A 21,477-nucleotide genomic window follows, 5' to 3' on the forward strand; every position below is an offset into this window, starting at 1 on the left:
GTTCTGGCAGCATGGCCAGCGGGATGCAGCAAACAGGATTGGCCGACTGAGCGTGGAAATTGCTCAGACGGTCTCATCGGCATACGCTGAGGTAATCGACAGGATCCCTCAGCTGGCTCACTTAGATGACGAGCTTCTTGTGAGTGTGTTGCACGGTTTCAGCCGAGATGCTTGCTAACAAATCACATAATAGCCAGATCAGGATGACAAACAGAACCATTGTGACGCGGGGGCAGTTGGAGACCGGATTGCTGGCAAGAAGGCCAATGGCACGACCCAGGACAACTTGGGAATGTCGCAGCAAACCTCCCTGAGCCGCAACCAGACTGCCAGCCAGGGACTGGAGCAACCAAAGGCAGTCACTCGAAGTGTTCCTGCCATGGCAGGTAATCACCCCAGCAACTGGCCATCAGCAGGCCGCGTCATGCCCCCTAGCGGGCACAGCAACGAGTCGACCAGGGGCCCGAGTCAGACCCTGGACAATGGCGGATTGACCGAGGGAGTCGCTGGCGTTGTCTTCGTCCAGGGTGCGACTACCGGGCCGAACTTCGTGAATTTCCTGGCAAAGGAGATCCACGAAGGACCGATTTACGAGTTCCGGGTCCTGTCCGAGGACAGGGCCCTCATCATCTTCTTGTATGAGCTGCACGCTCAGGTGTTCCTGGACCGCAACAGAGAAGCGCTCGCCATCACCGGAGAGTCGGTGTATGGTCCAGCGTACACCCTTGAAGCTGGAGAGCCACTTGAGTGGCATGCGACCTTGCGGCGGATGGTTTATCCGCTGCGTGAACGCCGTCGTCTGACCTTTGCCCGGGCCGGGCTGTTTGGCGACAAGCTGACGCCCCAGAAATGGGCGCAAGACGTACGGGACATTGCGGGGAAGGGCAATGTCGAGTACACCTGGGTGTTCAACAACGGCAATGGTAAGGCAATGCCCCTTAAACTAAAGGACTTGTTGACTGACTGATGCCAGCAACGGCCGTCTTCCGCAGCACCACGGTGGCCCGGCGGGTGCTCCATGCCTTCAGGGCCTGGAGCGAGACGCGACCTGTCTACCACCAGGTCGACGTCTCGTTCTCCAGTGACCCCTGCGAGAAGGAGCTGGTGTTGACCACCCAGCTGAAGAACGGCAAAGCCACTACATACTGGTAAGGGGACCCTCAACTGGAAGGCCATCAGTCTGCAGTGATGACCACTGCAGCTGCTGGCTATGTAAAATTAGTAGTCATTCTGCTTCTTCTGCTTCTTTTACTGCTCTTTGATCTCGTTAGCTCTTTTTCTGCTCTGCGTTGTGTGACTGCGTGAACTGGGTGAACTTGGGACCTGACGTGAAGATGGAAAGATTTGATCACGTGCGGCAGGAGAAATTATCACTGGCCGCTTACATAATGGTAAGTTTTCTAACCTAACTCTTTTGGGAGGAGGCTGCGGGCCGTGCGACCTTGGTGAGCGACTGGTAACGCGCCGAGCATGCCTGTAAAATGAACAAGCAGGGCACTTATTCTCGGGTGGAAAACGCTCGTACTGATGACAATATTTCAAGATGTCTGCCTTCTGATGGCATTGAAGAACGGCCAGTTGCTTGCGGATTTCGATGAGCCACGGTGACATCGACGCAGCAGTGTCCTGGCAGGATCCGTTTGCGACTGCGTGCCCTGAGTCGCTGTGATGCGACGCCCGGAGGTAGGTACTACAAATATCCAAACTCAGGCTACGCTGTGCTCTTAGCTTGCAGCATCAGTCGCTGACCCGACGGACGCTATTCGGGCAAATAGGCGAGATTCATGACGTTCATGCTCATCAGGAGCTTACGATGACTACGCGCGACGATGAGATTACGACCCTGATTGTTTCGTTCGATGTATATTGAAGTCTTCATTCATTCTCGTCGGTTGAGTCTAGTTCTGCTCGTTTGTTCATCAGCATCTGGACATGAGTGTATTATTCAGTTCAAAGCATTGGGCGGTAAATCTGCCGGAGGGAAGCATCGGTCTGGCGTGTCAGAGTTCCCCCACCACGACGGGAAGAGCGCGTTCGGCACTGCAGTACAATGTCAGTCAGGGATGCGACGGTTTCTGCTTGAAATCAGAGGGGGCTTCTGTACGTACAGTTGATGCCAAACACCATGATGGTTGCCATCAATTGCGTGCCGCAGTCCATCCCAACACCGATCAGGTAGTTGTACTTACGGAAGAAGACTGGGTGGTAGTGGTAGATGTACCCCATGCTATTCTCCCAGTCAGCTGCTGCTGCCCCCGGTTATGGGATCGTCACTTCGATAGCACTCACAAAATGATGGCAACAATGGCAGAAGTCATGAGGTTCGTCGTCGTGTACACTGGGAAGAGGATCGCGCCGGCGAAGAAAACGGTAGGGTTGAAGTAGGTCTCCAGATCCCACTGAGGCTTCCACTTCTGCACCAGCCAGACGAGGAAGACGACACCAGCACCGACCAGGAAGCCATAAGGAATCCAGAAGTAAGGCGAGTTTTTGCTGAAGAGGACCTTTGGCCCCAGAACACCCCAAATCACCGAGGTAGAATAAAAGTTCTTGGTCTTCAGGGCATTCCATGCGTTTGAATGGACCTCGCCGATAAGAGCCGCCCGTTCGTGATCAATGATGAACCCTGTTGCATGCTTTAGCAATTGAAACCCTTCGGTTTTCAGTGGCATTGGCAAACATACTCATCATGCCTAAGTTGACGAATGGTCCTATGAAGGCGCCTCAGCACTGGCCCCAGAACATTTCACGCTCGGAAATCTTCATGTAGAACCCAAACTTGTAGTCGGAGATGAGGTTCAGATTCTGCTCCAGGATCTGACGACCATAGACAATGGACGTGAGCACGGCCGCCGGCTGTCCGTGGAACAGACCACCGGCAACGACTTCACAGATGAAGGTCATTCCGATTTGAAGATTGGCAACGCCCCAAAGGATACCATTGGGCCAGGTGAAGAGGAATGACAGAACCGCGGTGACCACCAGACCCCTGGAAGGATGAATTAGATTTCGAACCCCGGTAGCAGGAAAAAAAGTATGAATTCCAAGAGAGTACTTACCACCAGGACAAAGTCATTTCACCTTGATAGCATTGAGCAAAAGACAACGCCAGGCAGACCACCAGCAGGACCAGGTACCACCAATGCGGCACACGAGGGTCGAAGGACATAACCTTCAAGTAAGGATCATTGTAGTCATTATCATCACGGCGCTTGACAAAGGTATTGTATAGCGCCTGGACCGTCCTTTTGCCATACCAGAGGATGGCATAAACGAGGGCGGCGCTGGTGCCAGCAAAACCCCAGAAGAAGTAAAAGGCGTAGGAAGGAGACCAGCGTGGTTGCGAGTATTCAGCCATCGCAGTCTCGTTGAGACGACTGTCAGCGGTCACGACCCGAGTGATGTTGTACTCGGATCCGTCTTCGGCCCAGGTTCCCGACGACATTGGGGCGAATGTTTGAGCGTTCATCGTGTTGGTGAAGTAAAGAATTGGATACAGGAACCAAGCAGTAAAGATGGCGCCTGCAATCTGATGGAGGTTCGACCACAACGGAGTGTACAAGGGACTCATGAAGGAGATATAGTTCCAGTCTAGAGAGAAGTCAAGGATACCAAAACCGTAGGTACCGGAACCCAGGATGAAGGCTTTCCAGTTACCATGGCCGAAGTAGCACACAAGCGGAAGGGAAGCAAGCAGAGGAAAGATCAAGCTGGGGAACCATTGATAGATAAACGCACCCAGGGCCACATAGCCAAAGAAACGGAGCGCCTTCTTCGTAGCGGCCGGATTCTTGTGCATGGCATTGAAAAGGGCGACGTTGGGGAGAACTCCAGGGTAGTACATCTTGGGCGGACGGACCAAGATGTCACGGTAGAAACCTGCAAAGCCGTAGCCGATCATTTGAGTCGTGATCAAGAAGACAATGCCCCATCCGGCATTGATCTTGCGCTTGTAGTAGAGTTCCATTGCTGACAATGGGCCCAGTCCGTAGGCAGTGTAGCACTGTGACGACGAAGATCAGCAACAGCACGATGTGAATATGGCAGGCAAAGAAAGAATACTCACACTCCCCCAGTAAGTCACGATAATGAGCGCATGCTCTTCTGAATTCCACGGGCCAGGATTGAGCGACCACCTCCAGCCAAACCAGTTGAACTCCTTCTTGGGCAAGTACCGGGCCATCAAGTCACCCATGCCCCAGGACAACAGCTGAACGGCATGGCTGGTCAAGCTCAGGGCATATGGTTTGAAATAGTAGAAGGACGAGACACCACATCCTACCACAATCCAAACGGTGGAGAGGACCCAGAAGCGGAACGTCAAGATGGGCTCCCTACAGTGGTCAGCAGGGACAACAGGGACAACGTTGGAAGTTTCACTTCGAAGAGGAAAAGATCGAAGCACTCACGTAGGATCGTTCTGCAGACCGACGCACTTGGCTACGAGAGGAATCTCGTAGTCCTTCAGGCGAGGGTCGACAACCTCATCGTTGTCCGAAAGAGCAATTCCCTTGCTCACCGGGACATCAGTATCCTCAGGTAGTCCAACATTAACCTCGGGGTCCTTCGCGTCCCCAGCGGAACGCTTCTCCGTTTCAGTCGTGGAGGAGCCCATGTTGAGTACTCTGGGAAAAGAGAAATATCGAAAGCGACCTCACAGAAACCCGTACAAAGTCCAAAAGACCGCGGCATGGGAAAAGCAAGGTTCATAAATCTGCACTTCGACAGTGGTTTACCCTGGCCAGAAACAAAGCTGATATCGTGTACGGTCATGTCGGCCGAGCTGGTCATTCCAATTTGAACCAGGCAGGGGTATCTCCAGCGTCTATCAACGGGCCACCGGGTCACTAATAGCTGCTTGCTCCGGGAAATGTAACCATAATAGCCTGATCTTACTACGTGGTAATTGCTCTTATCATCTGGTGGCGCAAATAGAAGGAAGTAGAGAATGGCCGCCGACGGCAGATAGTGCTGAAAGAGCACGACAACAAACCTTATTCAGAACCAAAGTGCGGGCACCAGAGCGACCAGAGCGGCAAAGGATGATGCATAATGCCAGTTTCCTTCATGCTGTCGAGCGGTTCAGACTCTAACCGGCGGTCTGTCAAGGGAGGGCGGGTCGAAAGCCCTACCTAATGTACCCACATTGTAAAATATATCACTTTCTGCTGGGAAAGGATGACGCCATCTGAAGGATCAAGCATTTCGGGCGGGTCTTGGAGCAGAGCTTATTGAAACTAGGGTACGGAGTACTGTGTATCCTATTCAATCTGATAGGCCCAGCGACAATTAACATCGGCCCAATACTCCGTACTGGGCAAGCTGTAAACATGTACTATGCAAGGACCAGTATATATATATCACCTGCTATAAATCCGTCTCTATGGCGTCAGATACCATGCTGAGTGCTGATTCAAACAAAAGTATGCAATGTAGGGTAGTACTTACCATAGTACGTGCACGTTAGCAAAATCGAGGGCTTCTTGGTTCTAACGGGTGGCAATTGATGACGGCAAGGAAAGAGGATCAAGTGTCAATTTTCTTCTCAGACATGCTGGTTAGCGGGACCACTAGACTACCAGCGTCCAATGAATTTGTTCAGGTCATGCTTGATTGTTTCGACTGGACATTGAAAGTCGGCACCTCCCGACCTGGAGGGTTTGGCATCCGTGGCCTTGCAGGTTACTATCTACACGACGACTCTCCATTGTTCACTGTTCCAAAATTTCGGTCAGGCTCTCCAAACTAGAAATGAAGGCGTTTTTTAAGATGAGCATTAGACTCCAATATAAAGTAGTGGTGCTTTCAAGTCTGGTCCTCCATATCGACTATCAGATACATACAGTATGCAACTCCGCGCTAAAACAAATGCCATTGCGATTGTTGATTATCTGATGAATCGCAGTCAAGAACCATTGTGACGCGGGGGCAGTTGGAGACCGGATTGCTGGCAAGAAGGCCAATGGCACGACCCAGGACAACTTGGGAATGTCGCAGCAAACCTCCCTGAGCCGCAACCAGACTGCCAGCCAGGGACTGGAGCCCTTGTCTGTGGTCCTGCGTGGATTGCCGTGCTTGCAGGTTACTATCTACACGACGACTCTCCATTGTTCACTGTTCCAAAATTTCGGTCAGGCTCTCCAAACTAGAAATGAAGGCGTTTTTTAAGATGAGCATTAGACTCCAATATAAAGTAGTGGTGCTTTCAAGTCTGGTCCTCCATATCGACTATCAGATACATACAGTATGCAACTCCGCGCTAAAACAAATGCCATTGCGATTGTTGATTATCTGATGAATCGCAGTCACTCTTTGAGTACCTTTCTCACTCTGTTGTTTGTCACTCCTTTGTCTCTTGCATTTCGTTTGTCGGATGATGTACATAAATTGAGGTCACTCCCACCCACATGGAAGGGAAAGTAGACTCGGTGAGAATTGACGATAGTCTTACCGTCGGCATTTACTTCTCTGAAACTTGGGACATGCTACATAACCTGCAATAATTCAACAGCTATATCCACGACAGGATATCGGTCAATTTGGTAATCAAAGGCACTCCTCCCCTATATATGTTTCCAAGTCGTTGAACTGGCGATCGACGGTTTGACGCCATAAGGAAAGGCTATGATTTGGACCTGTACGTTCGAGTTCCTCGACTACTATCCAAACCTCCGAATCCTGACTATGTTTAACCACTGATATCCTTAGTACTGGTACGGAGTAGCTGATCGGATAATAAAGAGGCCGAAGCAGCAGGCTAGCGCTGACCCTAAAACCAACATGGATCGAGCGCTCATCAATCCACGCTCACCGGCTGAAGGGCATTCACAAAGTCGAGCTCCCATCAACTCTGAACACCAACAACGCTGCTAACAAATTTCCCAATGTCTCTTTCGCGTTCGGCCAGGTAGTTACGCGTGTGCGCGGAAATGTTGCTGGCCTTTTCCCAGTCCGAAAGCGTGACGTCTTCCAACCCGCGCTCGACATTGAATCTATAATATTGGCCATCTTCACCAAATTGACCGTCCAGCCTGTCTGCCACTTTCTTGGAAGACGTTGCCATGCTTTTCAATGCTTTGAGGATGGAAACCCGAGAACTGATAGTGACAACGTTACCGAGGCCTGTGCCGATACTGAGAATTCGCAACTGGTCGCGGTCGGGAAACTGCCGTTTGGCTTCACCGATGAGGATCTCACAAGGGTTATTGTATCCAAAAGCAGCATCAATAAATTCGATTTCGTCACGGCCGACTTTGATGGGTTTGAAGAAAGTGGTTGCTGCCGATGTTGCCCTTGCGACCTCCCAGATTTTGCAATCATGAAGAGAAGTAGACGTATCGTACGTCTTGAAGAGGGTCGGGAGGGTTTCGACGTTATCTTTTGTGATTGCCAATACGGCCCTATGATTGCATAAGTAAGGAAGCGTTCCTTCTTTTGACCTCGATGACATACGTCTTTGTGCACGTTGCGTCCCGGAAGACCAAGTCGCTATGTGGGCATGTATCCACGGTAAATTCCCCCTTTTTCCGGCGAGCTACGCATTCCGGTTCCACGCAGTATTCCCGGACTGTCTGTTTGATTGCATCTTCGAGGGCTTTAGCAGAGAAAGCCCCGGAGGGTGACAAAGGCAGAATTGAGCTCCGTTTGGGAGTGAACGCCTTCTCGGCAACATTGCGATACGCCCGTATGCATTGATCGACGGTCATTCGTAATCTTCCAAGCATTATGGCAATGATTCTGTGTGTTGATCAGCCAAATTCACTCTTTTACCAATCAGACAGAAGCCATCACCCTCCCGTGCTTGTGCCACCGATGAAGTCAAAGTACTCATATGGTGGGGGAACATGATCCAGTCCTTTGGCTTCGCGTATTTTTTCCATGATATTCTCGAGAATTAGAAGACTCGAAATCCCTCGAATTCCCCCGCCATCTTCAGTTTGTTTAGCGGAATCGCAAGACGAGCTCTATCGAAAAAGAGCCATACCGAGTGAGAGGATCCTCAACGGCTTCTGCGAAGCCATTCTTGTCTTTTGATTATTATTATGACACCAGTGCTTCAATCACAGCGGCAGGAGTTGGAATGCGCAAAAACCGAATGAAATCCGAACTCGAATGTACTTTCCAACACGACGAGGGTAGTGTCTAAATATTTAAACAGGCCTTCGGACCTATGCCGGTTATTTATGTGAGATCGATCGATCTCCACCGACCCTCAGCCGCAAAATCGGGCTGAGCTTTTTTAGAGCTGGATAGAGCTGAATGTTTCCGTTAGATAGTACTAATAACTCCTCACCCGCCTTGATACCTAACGAGTAGCTAACGCCAAGGTCGCCAACCCCGCTCTCCGCTCCCCGGGGCCGGATGACTACTAGTATGACTGCGGAACAAAGACAACTGAAGGGTTGAAAATAACCTGAAGCCTTTACCGAGTACCACCCTACTCCATACCCAACCTTATATCGTTATAAACCGGTGGCGGCATGATTTGCTTGACTACCTATGACTGGAGCGGTTCGCTTCGGACCGAACCGAGCCTGGCGAGCCGCCGTTTGTCAACTGGCATGAATGTCTGTCCGCGATCTCGAACACGGAGGAAACTACGGGGTAGGTACTCCGTACTTACTGTATTTTTCGTTCCATTCAATTTACATTCACCCATGTAACTAGGTTGAATAGTCAAATTCGAAGAATCGCATTTCGAATTTCGAAGGGACGAAGATTCACGTCCCAATCTTGAATCCTCAAATAAATAACGCGCTCAAAGCTCTCGGATTGTGGTGTTGTGTTGTCACAACTGTATGACAGCTCTGGACAGACAGGTACGAGACGATGTATGTGACAGTACCATAATTACAGGTACTGTAATTATTCAGCAGCGTATCATGTACTCTGGTAGACCGACCCATCACCATCGAACTTCAACCGCGGGCTTCTAAATTGATTTTGAGGATGGAAGGTAGTCTGACAAGAGCCACGGCATCGAGTCATGCATTTTATGGATTCGACATGTACCAGACAACAATGCAACCTCCAGTATCGACCTCTTGAAACAGAAGCGAGTAGGTATTGGTACATCACAGTAGAGAGTATTATTCACGACAGCTCCATCAATCAGCTTGATCATTCAGACATCTCACATCGCCATCTCTGCTAGCCCCATCTCCTGCCGGTATCGCTGGCCGAATCGCCTGCGGCCGCTAATCGCCGCTCAGCTTCAAGCAATTGATCGAATTCCTTCTGTGCCTGCTCTCGATCTCGTCGCCGTTGCTCTTCTTCCGAATCATTGTAAGGGTATGATGATGGCGTATCAAGCGGGTTGTTGCGGACGCCTGTTTGAGGGGATCCCGTACCGGGGATGTTCCCCCTTCGAATTCGTTCCCATGCATTCTCTGTTTCCGCTCTTTCAGTGGCGTCGGCTATTTGGAATTCGGGAGCGGTGGGGCTGGCATCGTCAAAGAAGTCGCCACCGCGTTGACCCGTCTGCCCGGCTTGAGTGGGCGCTCTTCCCCATGTCGGGAAGGTCTGTCGTGTTGGCTGGTGCGTGTGTTGCATGTCGCTGTCGGAGAATGGCTTGCTCTCCCCATAAGACGCATCAACAGACGGCACATCTGTCGAGGAAATGGCCTGAGACTGGTCCGAATCTGTACGCTCCGTGGCGTCCTGGCTCTTCCCCTTGCGTTTTTCCCGTATAGCTTCCAGCTTCTTCAAGCGCTCAGTCGCAAGGACATTCGCGCCCTTCACAAGAGCTTCAAACCGTGAATCGTTTCTTATGATATTCGTCGCACGGAAACTTGCATAGGCATGACAAGCGAGTGCCGAGAAGGAAACCCAGACTAGCATCCGAACGCCAATATTCCACAACATCGACGCCGGTTGCACAGCGACGCGCTGATAGAAGGCTCCCAAAAAGGCTTTTCCCGATGGTAGGTTGTTGGCTTTCCTCTCGACTTGATATACGTTTGCAGCCGTGGCGGCAAGTCCCAGCGGCATGCCCATCCGCGTCAACAGTGTCGAGTGTGCCTGCAACTCCAACAAATCATTGCATTCCTGCTGCGTCGGGTCGCGATTAACAAGCTGGTTATACATGGCCACCGTCTGCGGGATTCTCTTAAGGAGCAGACGTTCCCAGCCCAGTTCCCCTCCGCCAACTGTGTACATCAACAGTGCGTTTGGTCGACGAATCGCGTCAGGATCAAGTCGAAGGAAGTTCCCCATCGGGGTCTTGAACACTCGGCCTTTGCCCGGAGGAATGTTGTCGAGACCCTGTTCGAGATCATTTCGCGGTAAGCTGTCGTCCGCAGAGCTCATTGCAGCGAAATAGTTCGGGAAAGTGTATGCACAGGACCAAGGTTTGTGTGTAATCAATGGTGTCCCTCGAAAATAGTTAGGAGAATCGATATGATGGAGCAAGCAAATCCCACTCGTCTATGCAATTGATAGCGCCGATGAATAGTATCGAACGCAATGAGAGATCAGAATATGTCAAAGACAGAAGTAATGCGATCTCTCCATTCGGATCAGGAGCAACCCTCCAGGTTATGACGAAATGCGACGCCGAAGCTCGGCAAACCTTCGACCTAGCAGCTGGTGGGTCAAATGGATCACATGATAAGCTCTTCGAGTCACGTGTTTCTCTTTTACCCTACTTAAGTACTCCGTACCCTAAAGAGTAGGCTCGAAAATCATGGCGGCTTGTTCGATTGTTCTCTTGTGAGTCCCTGTTATGTGATCGAGGTAGTGGCTTTGTTATCCAAGGCTGTTTTATCTTGTCCGGTACAGTGGCTTGTTGCGGATGCTACTTGAATCCTAGTATCTTTCGACTGGGGGTGAAGCAATGATTTAGTACTTTGCTAGTATTGAGCAACGGTTGTATGAAGAGAAGAATCAGAATAATGGCCATCATTGATATGTACAATATCTAATACCACGAATTAAAATAGAAAATATATCGTACAGAGATCGTACCCGATAAAAGAAAAAATGGTAGGGAAAGAAAGCATGAAGTGGAAGAAAATGAAGAGACCGCAGAAGCAAGAATGGGAATAGTAAGAAGACAACCTGATCAATCATAATAAACTCTGTGATGAACTGTCTCCGGCTAGTACTCAGCAAGAGTCATCCATCCATCGTCGCTGCAGATCACACTTCATGCTGTAGCTCATCAATTTCCAGCGTTCAAATTCACAGGAAACTGAATACTCTCGTAAGGGGACGGTCTATCCAAACCCTCCTGTGACGGAAATTGGACACGAGGACCCCGACTGGAGCTGCGCATGCGCTCGGTGAAGTTTCTCAGTTTGGTCGAAATCGTCTCGTTGAAGCTCCTCTCTCTTCTATGATCGACCGAATACCTTCGGAATTCCCGCGCTGGGCGAGATTCGGGTTCTGCTGTTACGGGCCGTCGCATCTCATCTCCAAAGCGCGCATTGTCCGGCATAGGCTCGTCCCGTTTGGCTTCCAATTGTGAGACAGGAGGCGGCGGTGGTGGCCCTGTCAGGTGCTGGAGTTCTGGCAAAATCGGAGGAGCTGTAGTTCTTGACTCTGGAGAATTCTCCAATTCCACACTGACCGATACTCCGGGAGGCGAACCATGGATTGCAAAATTCAAATCTCGTGAGCCATCTCGCCGATGACCATGCGGAAGTCTTGTCCGACTCGTGGACCGGCTGCGCGGCAGGTTCGGTATGTACATCGGATGATGGGGAAGGTCATTGGGAACTCCAGGCTGATAGTCAACCGCCGGAACGGACATCGACCGAGGAATATGACGAGCATCTGCCTGGTAAGTTGTACTGGGAAGTGTATACTGTGGATCCAGCTCGGGAGGAACATTGTCATCGACGTAGCCATCGGTATTTTTCACAGGTCGCATTGCCCGTGGAGTCGCCGGAAGTCCAGCTCGAATTGAAGAACGGCCGCGACTTGAACTGGAATCGGAACTGTTCATCGACTCATACCGTGCACTCGCGTTGTTTTTGGATAGCAATTGCCATCCTAATGACCCCTCGGACTGTGGGCTCGCTTGGGGAGCGACAGTGCTTGCGGTATTCGAAGAACTCTGAAGGGTGCCAGGGAGTGGGATGTTTGGCGCTGAGGGACGGCGCGCAAGGGAGAGCCGACGAGCTTCCAGCTCAGCAGCTGCCAACTCTCGCTTCAAACGCTCAGCAGGACTCAGCGAATTTTCCGTCGTAGTAGTTGCCTTCGGTTGCTCTTCAGAAGAGTCGGCTACCGGGGGTGGCTGCGGCGCATGGCCTTCTCGCGCCTGTCCGCTACTGGATCTGGCTCGCGGCCGCCGTTGGTCTGGTGTCGGATCGCGTGGATCACGATTGCTGCTGATCCCGCGATCCCTACGTCTGCTCGAGCTCCTCTGCCGATATCTCCGTTCGCGGTCCATCGTCACAAAACGAAGGCTTTCTTCAAAGCCCCGCAACTCTTCTTTGGAAGACAATGGATGTGGAGATGTAGGAGATCGGTTTCCAGAATCCCGGTCCTTGCCTCGTCCTGTGCGGCTTGTCGCTCTACTGGAAGCTTTCTGCTTTCGGTCGACTCCTCGCGATGATGTGGACCGAGCTCGCGACTTTGCACGGCTACGGCTGCGACGACTGGCCGTTCCAGAAGACTTGCCGTTACCCTCTGTGCTGACATTGTAGCGCGCAAGCTCCTCCGGAGACATAGGGACCGGTGAGGATGGAGATCTCTTCGCAGGTTGGATGTAACGATTGGTGCTTCGACCACGAGATTCGATCGAGCCATGTCTGGATCTCTGTTTTTCGACGACGCGACGGTAATGTTTAGCATAGTACTTCGCTTCATCAAGACTTGAGATGTATTGATCCGTGCTGCGGCCAGTTACACTTGCGCTTCCAGATGACTTCAGACTCTGGTACGCCGGTGAAGGGTAGCTTGTTTCAGCAGCACCGTCAGTCTGCTCAGTGCAGGAGCGATATGCGCTGGTATCTGATTCAGTCGTATCTGAAGGGGGTGGCCAGCGAAGTTGCAAGCCTTCTGGTTTCCGATCTCTGGAGCCGTTTCGCGCCATCCCCGATGACTTCAAATGGTCAAAGATATGCTGGGACGGAGATGGGAGACCATTGCTGTCCTCGCCTGGTCTCGCCTGGACAGCTGTTTGTGGTGAGGAGTCTGTTTTGCCTATTTTCCCAGGTTCATATCGGTCCGAAGTAAGCAGGACTAATGGCGCTTCGATTTGGTTGCCATCGGCATCACCTTCCCCTTGTTTTGGCTCTTCCGTGCTCTTCCCTTTTTCTGAGTCGTCAGGAGTCGGAAGAGGCTTTGGAAATGAGAGACTCGGTGGCTGCACGTCCACTGGTGTCTCACCGATTGAAGGTAGTCGACCTCGATTGTAGCCGGCAGATCCAACAGTTTTCGCCGACAAAGTACTCCCATAACTCCGCGTACTGTCAGGTCGATGCCATGCCATTGCACCTGGTGACATGGCAAAGTCGGCCGCCGATTCTGCAATCGGCGTTACACCAGGGGCATTGGTCGGCGTGCCATCGTCAGATTTTAGACCTGGAAATCTGAACGAGGGACTTGTTGTGCTAGGCCCAAATGACGTGATCAGCTTGAGTGCAGAGTTCTTCACGGTCATTCTTTGGACGGGGGGTTTGGGCTTTGGACTTTCAGCTTGCTTTTGCGGAAATTCGGACGCCGGGGATTGGACTTGCGGGTTTTCAAACGGTGCAGCAGGAGGAACAAGCGCAGTTGGGGACATCCAAGGGACGGACGGCTCGACACCTGTACACATGAAGCATCGGATCGCCAACTGTTGCTGAGAGTTGGACACGACATATTCACCCCACTGGCGAACCAGGTAAGATTGCCGTTGCCAGTCTTGAGGCATCAGTAGGCATGTCATTAGGATGGCTTCCATGTAGTAGTTGCGAGATACGTATACTTCAATTGCATCGTTCCGATCCCCAAGGGCAAGAAGAATCGTAGCGGATGCATGGATGTCGCCACTCTCAAGGAGCCGCTGAACAAAGGTCTGCCCAATCTTATTGGCTTGTTCCTCACCTCCCATTTGACTGAGTGCCAAAAACATCCAGGCGGACTTATTGGCTGATCCAGACCCGAGCATCGCCAGCAGCTGTTCAGGTTTGTGTTCACCCAGCCAACGAGACAACAAGATAGCATTTTGAGAACCAGCAGGATGCCGATTCACTGTCTTGAAATCAGCAAAATAGGCCACGAAAACAGGATCGAAAACTCACATTCATCTCGAAGCAAGTCCTCGATATCTCCTTGCCAGCCGAACACGATTTCCAGCATCTGACGTCGAAGATCATCCGGAGTTAGGTTCTCTGAATTCAACCTTGGCCGGTGTTGAGTGAAGTTGAAGGGAACTTGATTGACACGCGCCCGGATATAGGGGAACAAATCCTCAAGGGGCTTCTCCTCCACGGGACTTAGAGTAACTTCATTCTTCAGCCGCGAGCCTCCACGCGAGCGCACCGATGACGTAGAAGTATATGAACGGTTTGAAACAGATGTTCCCGGGCGCTGCGCCAGACGATTAATCGGAGAAGATAAAGAGAAGGTAGTTTCACTGTAGTTGGATTTGGCGGGAGGCCACGGCTGGCGAACGCGGCCAGATGATGCGCGCGAACTCAGAGAATCGGTTCGGCTCCGGACGGAGACCGGGCTGGACATACCGACACGCGCCTTGCTTATACCATCATTATAAGCGAAGTCCTGTGTCCGAACATCCTGAAATCCGTTCGACCGGTGCAAGTAGGACGGAGATGCTGATCGGAGTTGTGAACCGTCGGCCGCTCCCGGATTACTGGGCAGGTGTTGCACATTTGCGACCATTGCTGGATTTTCCAGGTCATACTGCTGAACGGTATAGTTCGGACCCAAGGTGAATAGGGTCGCGGTGGGTCCATGGTTCGCTATCCCCAGAACATCCTCGATGGTGGGAACTGTCACGTAGGTAACATGTCTCGTCCGAACATCCCACAGCCATGTTTCCCTATGCTTCATCAGTCGCGATCAAGCAAATCAATCTGGATCGAAGCCCACCTTTCCGCGTACTGCACAATTTTTCCGTTTTTGGACCACGCTATCCACTTCGGACCACGGAGATGTGTCTCTGATCGCTTCAGAATACGGATAGCCCTTGGAGATTCGCTCTCTGGCGGCCTCGCAATGCTCCAAACCCGCAGATCACCATCCCCCGTTTGAGTCGCTAACATGTCCGATTTCTGTTTTGAGGACGATGCATGCCATGCCAGACTAACGATTGGGGAAGGACCCTTGGAGGTTGTCAGAGTATGAAGAACGGTAAAGGATGGCTGTAATCTCGCAATGAGTATGGAGCCATTTTGGTATCTAAGGTTGATCAGCCAAAATTTGATTCAATTGGAGCTTTTAAACTAACCCGATGGCATAAGTTTGACAATCCTGGGCTGGCGCCAGCGATGTGATAGGGTCAAAGATGGTTCGAGTTGAACCATGCTCGGATGTGGAGGGTTCATAGTAAATTACTTCACCCTTGCCATTTCCTGCGTGAGGGTCAGCAGTTGTTTCTCTAGATATTGATTTGAGGGACTTTACCGAACACAACGTTGCCGTTGCGCATCCACGCTGCGACACGGAAGGGCTCAAACGATGCGAATCTTGATATTTCTGCCCCCGTAAACAAGTCCCACACGATTGCCGTTTGGGATACATCGTAACTGATCACCAGACGCCCGGGCCCTCGTTCGCTAACATTGTCGACAGCAATGAATACCACCTTTTCCTGATGCAGTGTAAATCGAATCGCGACAGCCAATGTATCGTGATGCAAGCACAGAATAACAGATCCCTGTGCATACAGAAACATCGATGCTGTTGAAGCACAGGGAATGAAGTCCGAGGGCCATTGCTGGAATGGTGTTTCGGGGACAACAGACGGCGTCTCCGCACCGAGGGACTGTGAGGCTGGTGTTGTTGATCGAGGCCAGGAGAAATCCGCCATCTCTGCGGCTGTCCTCCTGATAAAACTATCCATGAATCAGTATTTCATAGCATAGCGCCGTGTCTCGCTTCTGTCGTATGTGAAGAATAAACAATGCGGGGGGAGAAATCAAGACAGCCGTGGGGTAACACGATTTGGACAGGAAGGGACAGTGAAAGGATGAACCCTTGAATTCCACTGACCTTGACGGTCGGGTCGATATTACCGAAGAATAGACGTCTACCTGTCAAACGCTCGGAAGCCGGTATCAAGCACCAATTCGGCCAGCCACTGTAGCTGCATCCAGAAGAATCAGGCAGCTTTGGAATCGCACACAATTCTCCGTGAAGAGGACATGGAAGTATGGATAGCCGGCTCAGGGCGTAGAGAAGGGTTGCTTCCAACTCAGACCAGAGAGGTTGAAACAATGGAAACGTAAAATAGAGGACGATGAAGATTACATAGCAGACTGAGGGGTTACATTATTACAGGGTCAAGAAACCAGCAGACTAAGTAGACGAGGGGATAATGAGGACACGGCTCTGTGTGACGACGACTAACAGACAGATCCGATTCGCATCAGATCAAATCCGCCCGCGATCGGATTCGCAGCGTTGGTACCAGTCAGAGCGAAACGCTCAACGCGGCTCAGAGATTGTTTGAAGCGACTGGTCCATAAGATCATTGTGGCTCATCTGATCGCTTGCTAGTGCGCGCCAGCGAGCGCTCAAGTTCTGAAGATCATACAATCATCCAATTCAACCGAGGGGGCAAACATGCTGCAGGTAAGAAAGTGGAGCCATCAGGAACTGTTCCGGCGGTTGGAGGCCGGGAATTGCCAGGGATCGGGGCGACTGGAGAATTAATCGTCTGGAGTACTCCGTACTTCCATCTTCTACGCGTTTTCTTGGTGTGCATTTTTGCAGACGCAGCTGTCAAAAGTTCTGTTTCGTCTTCGATTCCTCACGGATTCAATTCCACTGCCGCCAGCCGTACTCCCTTGATCAACGGGATATTTTCCCTTTGAAAGGCTGTGTTCGATCCAGTCATTGACCGCGGCACGGGAGAGGCTTGGTATTCATCAGGCCAGATGGTTGGTGAAGGTGATAAAGTGATAGTAGTAGTGTCTAGCCGTTGAGGGCTTGAAAACACAGCTTCGGAGAGGACAGCCAAAGGGATTTTGGTTAGGGCTCGGCTGGAGAGGAAGATACATTCTGCACTCTGATTGGAGGAATTAAGAGAAGGAATATGCACGGTCATCACGAGCACCAACCAATAAGCGCCCCGATCGCGCCGATGGCCATGCCGGGCCATCAGCCCGTCACGGGAACCCCACAGCGCTAAGAGGGAAACATTTGTTAGTGAATCATCACAAGGCCTGAAGTCTCTGAAGAGGGGTTTCAATCACCAACTCCATCCGAAGTTTGTGAAGAAGTATGTACTAGGTTAACTAACCTACGCGGAAGATGGGACAATGTGGTTGGGGTACTCTCGGAAGCTTTTCCACGGGATTCTATTCGCACCAATCAACGACGAGAAAGTGACTGGAAGAGCGCGATTGGAGTTCGGTACAAACTCGAGAATCCAGACACTGCAGGACTTTGCTTTCCGCACATCGCCTTGAGAGGGCTGACCGTTGAATGGCACCTTGAGCACGGAGTCACCTATTGTTGCGGTTGTAAGATCTGTTAACCGATCCGGAATTGGTGGCGAGTTTTGGCGAGATATCCGAACACCATAGTGTGTAAGTACCTACTCGTACTCTGTAAAACAGTGTTTCTGGGTCGAGTACAAGGGTGATGATGTCCCTCTTCAGCCTGATTTTTGAGCAAAGTCACTCCGCCAATTGCAGGATTCAGAAGAGGCACTTCACACCTTTGAGCAGGTATCACTTCTGCGAGCTACCTCGTTGATTAATAAAATCGTGATGGTTTTCTTGTACATGCGAGTACTTGTACATTCCCCAGGACACTTCGTTGTGGATTAAGAGCAGTGTGATAGACCGGATGGCGTTGTAAGTAAAGTTCAGTGACAGCGGCCAAAAGTCACTAGCGACGGAAGAAATCCACCACAGACCGAACCTTGTGTGGCTTTTCAACTCCTATTTCTACTCGCTCTTTCGGTGGATTTTCCTGCCAATGTCTTTTGGGTTCAAGAAGGGCCAGTGATTGAGTAACAACCTAATAAACCTCAGATACTAGCCTCTGCTGAGCGAACAAGTCGAAGAATCGAAGCGATAGGAGCCAAGACTCGGCTATTGAGCTCAACAAATGCACAGTTCAGAAGAAATAGCTTGTTTACATCCTTGCAAGAGGTCAAAGTACTGTAGTTGCATGCTCGGCTGTACGAAAGGCAAGACCAATTGTGATCGAATCATGAACCCCTCACCAGCTTCGAGCTGAGCTTCGAAGCGACAGTTCGCTTGCATGGCGTGTGATGCTTGGTAGAAAGCGTTCCCATCATCATCGGCAGAGAGTACTCTGTCCATTTTGAACCTCCGGCACACCGCATGGAGAATCTTTCGAAGAACATGCACATGCTAGCGAGGAACGTGTTGCCTTCTCCACCATGTAAATTGACCAAAGCACCTTAGCACATCCGCAGTCTCTGATCCGGGGTTCCCTGAATGCAAGGACGACTATTCAGCCAACGATCAAAATGACGGTATGACGTAATTGCGTCCATCCCCGACATCAAATCCTACATGTGAGATCAGAAACCCATGACCTGGAATTGGCGGTGACAAGATGTGATATCCAAAAGATACGAGGTTTGCCGCGATTGTGATGAGCGTTCTCGAAGGTTTACAGGACTATACTATCTCATGATGGTAATTGCCGGAGTGTAGCTTCTGTGGCCAGTGATGTCATCGTTTCCAGTAGACACTGGAAGCTGCAGCATGAAGTGCTTTGATCAATCATTACATTAGCTGCAAGTCAACAAATGATCAACTTTATCGACAATTGATCGATCAATTGACCGACCCTGCTCCGCATGGCAAAACGTACCCTCGATTCCTTCTTCCAAAGCGAGGCTCGAGCATCCAAGCGGGCCAAATTCGCGGTCCCGAACACAACCAAGAGCTCCCATAGTACCTACCCCCACGACATCCTCGACACCCCGGCAGACATCAAAGACGAATTGACCCATCGGGTACCGAAAAAACCCGGTCGCGAGATCAATGACCAACCCCATCTCGACTTAGTCTATTTCCAGCCGTTCATTGACAAACCTGTGGCAGACAGGCTGTTTGCTTTGCTGCGTTATACGCTCCCGTTCTACCGCGTTCAATACACCATTCGCCGCGCAGGAGTCGAAACCACCGTAAATACACCTCGATTCACAACCGTCTTCGGCGTCGACTCAACCTCCTACTTCTCGCCCGATGAGCGGAAGATCCTGCTCGACAGCAGCACTCATCGGCCCGTCGCGCCGAATAAGTACAAATGCACTCCACCGCGGCCAATCCCACAAGTGCTCGATTTTTTGCGTCAGCGTGTTGAGGCGGTTCTCGGGGACGGAACGACGTTCAACTTCTGTCTTGTAAACTACTACGCCAGCGGGGACGATAGTATCTCCTACCACTCGGACGACGAGCGGTTTCTGGGACCGAATCCGACGATTGCATCACTGTCATTGGGCGAGCAACGGGATTTCCTAATGAAACATAAGCCAGATACGGCGCCAAGGGATAGATCGCTGGGAAAGCCATTGAAGCTGGCCCTTAGTTCTGGCGATATGGTCGTTATGAGAGGGGAAACACAGTCGAATTGGCTGCATAGTATTCCCAAACGGAGCGGTAAGACCGCGCCCGGGGGGCGGATCAATATCACGTTCCGGAAAGCAATTGTGCCGGGTGGAACGGAAAACTACTACCGCTACAATGTCGGCAAGGGAGAGATGTATCGATGGGATGATGACAGTGGAGGTATGAAGGTGTTTGAAGGTATGTCTACACTACGGTCAATTTAATGTAACAGGCTGACGATCTAGATCCTTTTCGGAATGCCAGACAGTAGTGTTCGAGGATATTCGAACTTAGATTATGTAGCTGAACGAATGCAATGATGAAGCATTTCTGATAGTATTCTGGTCCCGTCAAATAGTCATGGTCAAGACAAGCAAATGTACAGGTATGTACACGTTCATGTCATTTGTCCAAAGCTCTTGATGAGAGTGCATGTACAAACTACATCACATCATGACAATTTTCTCAGCCTGGATATCGATCTGCCCAGAACCCAGGTCCAATCAATCAATCAAACTGATCATTCGCCGCTGACCACAAATCCTGCTCGTTACTTCCCGAAAGTTCACTATATCTGCGCGCCTTATTGCCATCGGCGTACGCCGACGGATCCGGATACGGGTTCCCGCTTTCATCCATCCCCATCCGGAGATAGTCCTCAGGGCTCCAAGTGGTGGTTTCGGCGGCCTTCCGGGAAGCCGAGTTGGCTTGGTCACGCATGCGCGCCTCCCATTTGCGATCCTGCGTGACGTGACGGAGGCGGCGCTTCTGGTCTTCCGATTCGGGGAAGCGGATTGCGGTGTCGGTTTTGGAGCCAGGCATGTTTTCTGTTCAGATGTTGCGATTGCTTGTCATTGTTATTGTTGAGTTCTTGCTCTGTCTTCAGCATAACTCCAAACGGACTTACCAATTGTGTACTTTGCAACGTAGTCTCAGATTTACGAGAGAATTCTGGCCATGCCTTTGATTTGATATAAAAGCATGGGGTGGCGATGGGTGATTTCGACATGACGACATGGCCATATAGCTATGTCAGCAGTGCTCCAATGTATTGTCTCATTCCCACGGAGAGCCATGGGCCCTATGCTATCGAGCTGTCAGCTGATCCATGCTGAAAAGTGGGATCTTCATCATAGCCCGTGGTTCCAATGGCGTTTACCTTCTCCTCATATATGAAGCTACTACGAGCTCCAGAACTTCATCGACTTTCATTAGGGTTCTGCCTTCCTGATAAAGTAATAAAGGTAAACGAGCAACCTAAGCTCTTTTTGGCAGGTTAGCACACCTTTTGCCATCCAGCCAGGAGTCCAGGGCATCCTGGGCCCAAGGGCAGCAGAGGGATGTTCAACTCTGCTTCAGAAAATCCATATTGCCTTCGTTGGTTGATGAATGTTTAAGTTGACCATCCCTGATTGTACGAGTACTCCGAGGTGATCGACGCTGTCGAGCGCCCGGATTAAACCCCGCGGGAACGACCGGGACACGGGCCGAAAACCAGATCTCTGATCGGCGGGGGTCGGGATTGATATGGCCGAGAGCCCGGGCTGCAGAGCTTGCTGAAGTTTTTGAGTCATTTGAGAGCATGCACTTGAGGTTGGACGAGTCGGCTCTGACCTCTGGATCAGCAGGCTGATCACGAAGGCGTTCTATTCCTATGTTTCGAGAATCCTGTATTGACCAAAACTCAATCTGAAGGTAGGTAATACGGTGCAGCAGCACCACCATCGCCTCAAAATTGCGTGCTCATAACTAGAACCCAGGGATAAAC

The 21,477-nt window shown here is 51.0% G+C and overlaps 8 protein-coding genes across 8 annotated transcripts; 2 read left to right on the forward strand and 6 right to left on the reverse strand.

Annotated features, from left to right (window-relative positions):
• Positions 1–292: 292 nt before the first annotated feature.
• On the forward strand, positions 293–967 carry VTN31DRAFT_6453 (uncharacterized protein; the record flags this gene model as incomplete). The annotated part of the gene is made up of 1 exon (XM_069407065.1): positions 293–967. The coding sequence occupies one exon, from the start codon at positions 293–295 to the stop codon at positions 965–967; it is 675 nt and encodes a 224-aa protein (XP_069258628.1).
• A 978-nt stretch (positions 968–1,945) lies between these two features.
• Positions 1,946–2,691, reverse strand: VTN31DRAFT_6454 (uncharacterized protein; the record flags this gene model as incomplete). The annotated part of the gene is made up of 4 exons (XM_069407066.1): positions 1,946–2,040; positions 2,109–2,227; positions 2,290–2,626; positions 2,685–2,691. The coding sequence occupies 4 exons, from the start codon at positions 2,689–2,691 to the stop codon at positions 1,946–1,948; spliced, it is 558 nt and encodes a 185-aa protein (XP_069258629.1).
• A 33-nt stretch (positions 2,692–2,724) lies between these two features.
• On the reverse strand, positions 2,725–4,615 carry VTN31DRAFT_6455 (uncharacterized protein; the record flags this gene model as incomplete). The annotated part of the gene is made up of 4 exons (XM_069407067.1): positions 2,725–2,989; positions 3,060–4,003; positions 4,067–4,334; positions 4,410–4,615. The coding sequence occupies 4 exons, from the start codon at positions 4,613–4,615 to the stop codon at positions 2,725–2,727; spliced, it is 1,683 nt and encodes a 560-aa protein (XP_069258630.1).
• A 2,229-nt stretch (positions 4,616–6,844) lies between these two features.
• VTN31DRAFT_6456 (uncharacterized protein) lies at positions 6,845–8,021 on the reverse strand (the record flags this gene model as incomplete). Its single annotated transcript, XM_069407068.1, has 4 exons — positions 6,845–7,400; positions 7,453–7,737; positions 7,792–7,930; positions 7,985–8,021. 4 exons carry the CDS (start codon positions 8,019–8,021, stop codon positions 6,845–6,847), a joined length of 1,017 nt encoding a protein of 338 aa, XP_069258631.1.
• Positions 8,022–9,150: 1,129 nt separating this feature from the next.
• Positions 9,151–10,308, reverse strand: VTN31DRAFT_6457 (uncharacterized protein; the record flags this gene model as incomplete). Its single annotated transcript, XM_069407069.1, has 1 exon — positions 9,151–10,308. One exon carries the CDS (start codon positions 10,306–10,308, stop codon positions 9,151–9,153), a length of 1,158 nt encoding a protein of 385 aa, XP_069258632.1.
• An 853-nt stretch (positions 10,309–11,161) lies between these two features.
• VTN31DRAFT_6458 (uncharacterized protein) lies at positions 11,162–15,982 on the reverse strand (the record flags this gene model as incomplete). Its single annotated transcript, XM_069407070.1, has 5 exons — positions 11,162–14,181; positions 14,232–14,992; positions 15,043–15,351; positions 15,401–15,524; positions 15,577–15,982. 5 exons carry the CDS (start codon positions 15,980–15,982, stop codon positions 11,162–11,164), a joined length of 4,620 nt encoding a protein of 1,539 aa, XP_069258633.1.
• A 2,973-nt stretch (positions 15,983–18,955) lies between these two features.
• VTN31DRAFT_6459 (uncharacterized protein) lies at positions 18,956–19,980 on the forward strand (the record flags this gene model as incomplete). Its single annotated transcript, XM_069407071.1, has 2 exons — positions 18,956–19,907; positions 19,955–19,980. 2 exons carry the CDS (start codon positions 18,956–18,958, stop codon positions 19,978–19,980), a joined length of 978 nt encoding a protein of 325 aa, XP_069258634.1.
• Positions 19,981–20,647: 667 nt separating this feature from the next.
• Positions 20,648–20,921, reverse strand: VTN31DRAFT_6460 (uncharacterized protein; the record flags this gene model as incomplete). Its single annotated transcript, XM_069407073.1, has 2 exons — positions 20,648–20,795; positions 20,869–20,921. The coding sequence occupies 2 exons, from the start codon at positions 20,919–20,921 to the stop codon at positions 20,648–20,650; spliced, it is 201 nt and encodes a 66-aa protein (XP_069258635.1).
• Between the last annotated feature and the right edge of the window lie 556 nt (positions 20,922–21,477).

The sequence above is a fragment of the Thermomyces dupontii genome (genome assembly GCF_041956625.1).
Source record: "Thermomyces dupontii strain NRRL 2155 unplaced genomic scaffold VTN31scaffold_7, whole genome shotgun sequence".
Classification (NCBI taxonomy): Eukaryota; Fungi; Ascomycota; class Eurotiomycetes; order Eurotiales; family Trichocomaceae; genus Thermomyces; species Thermomyces dupontii.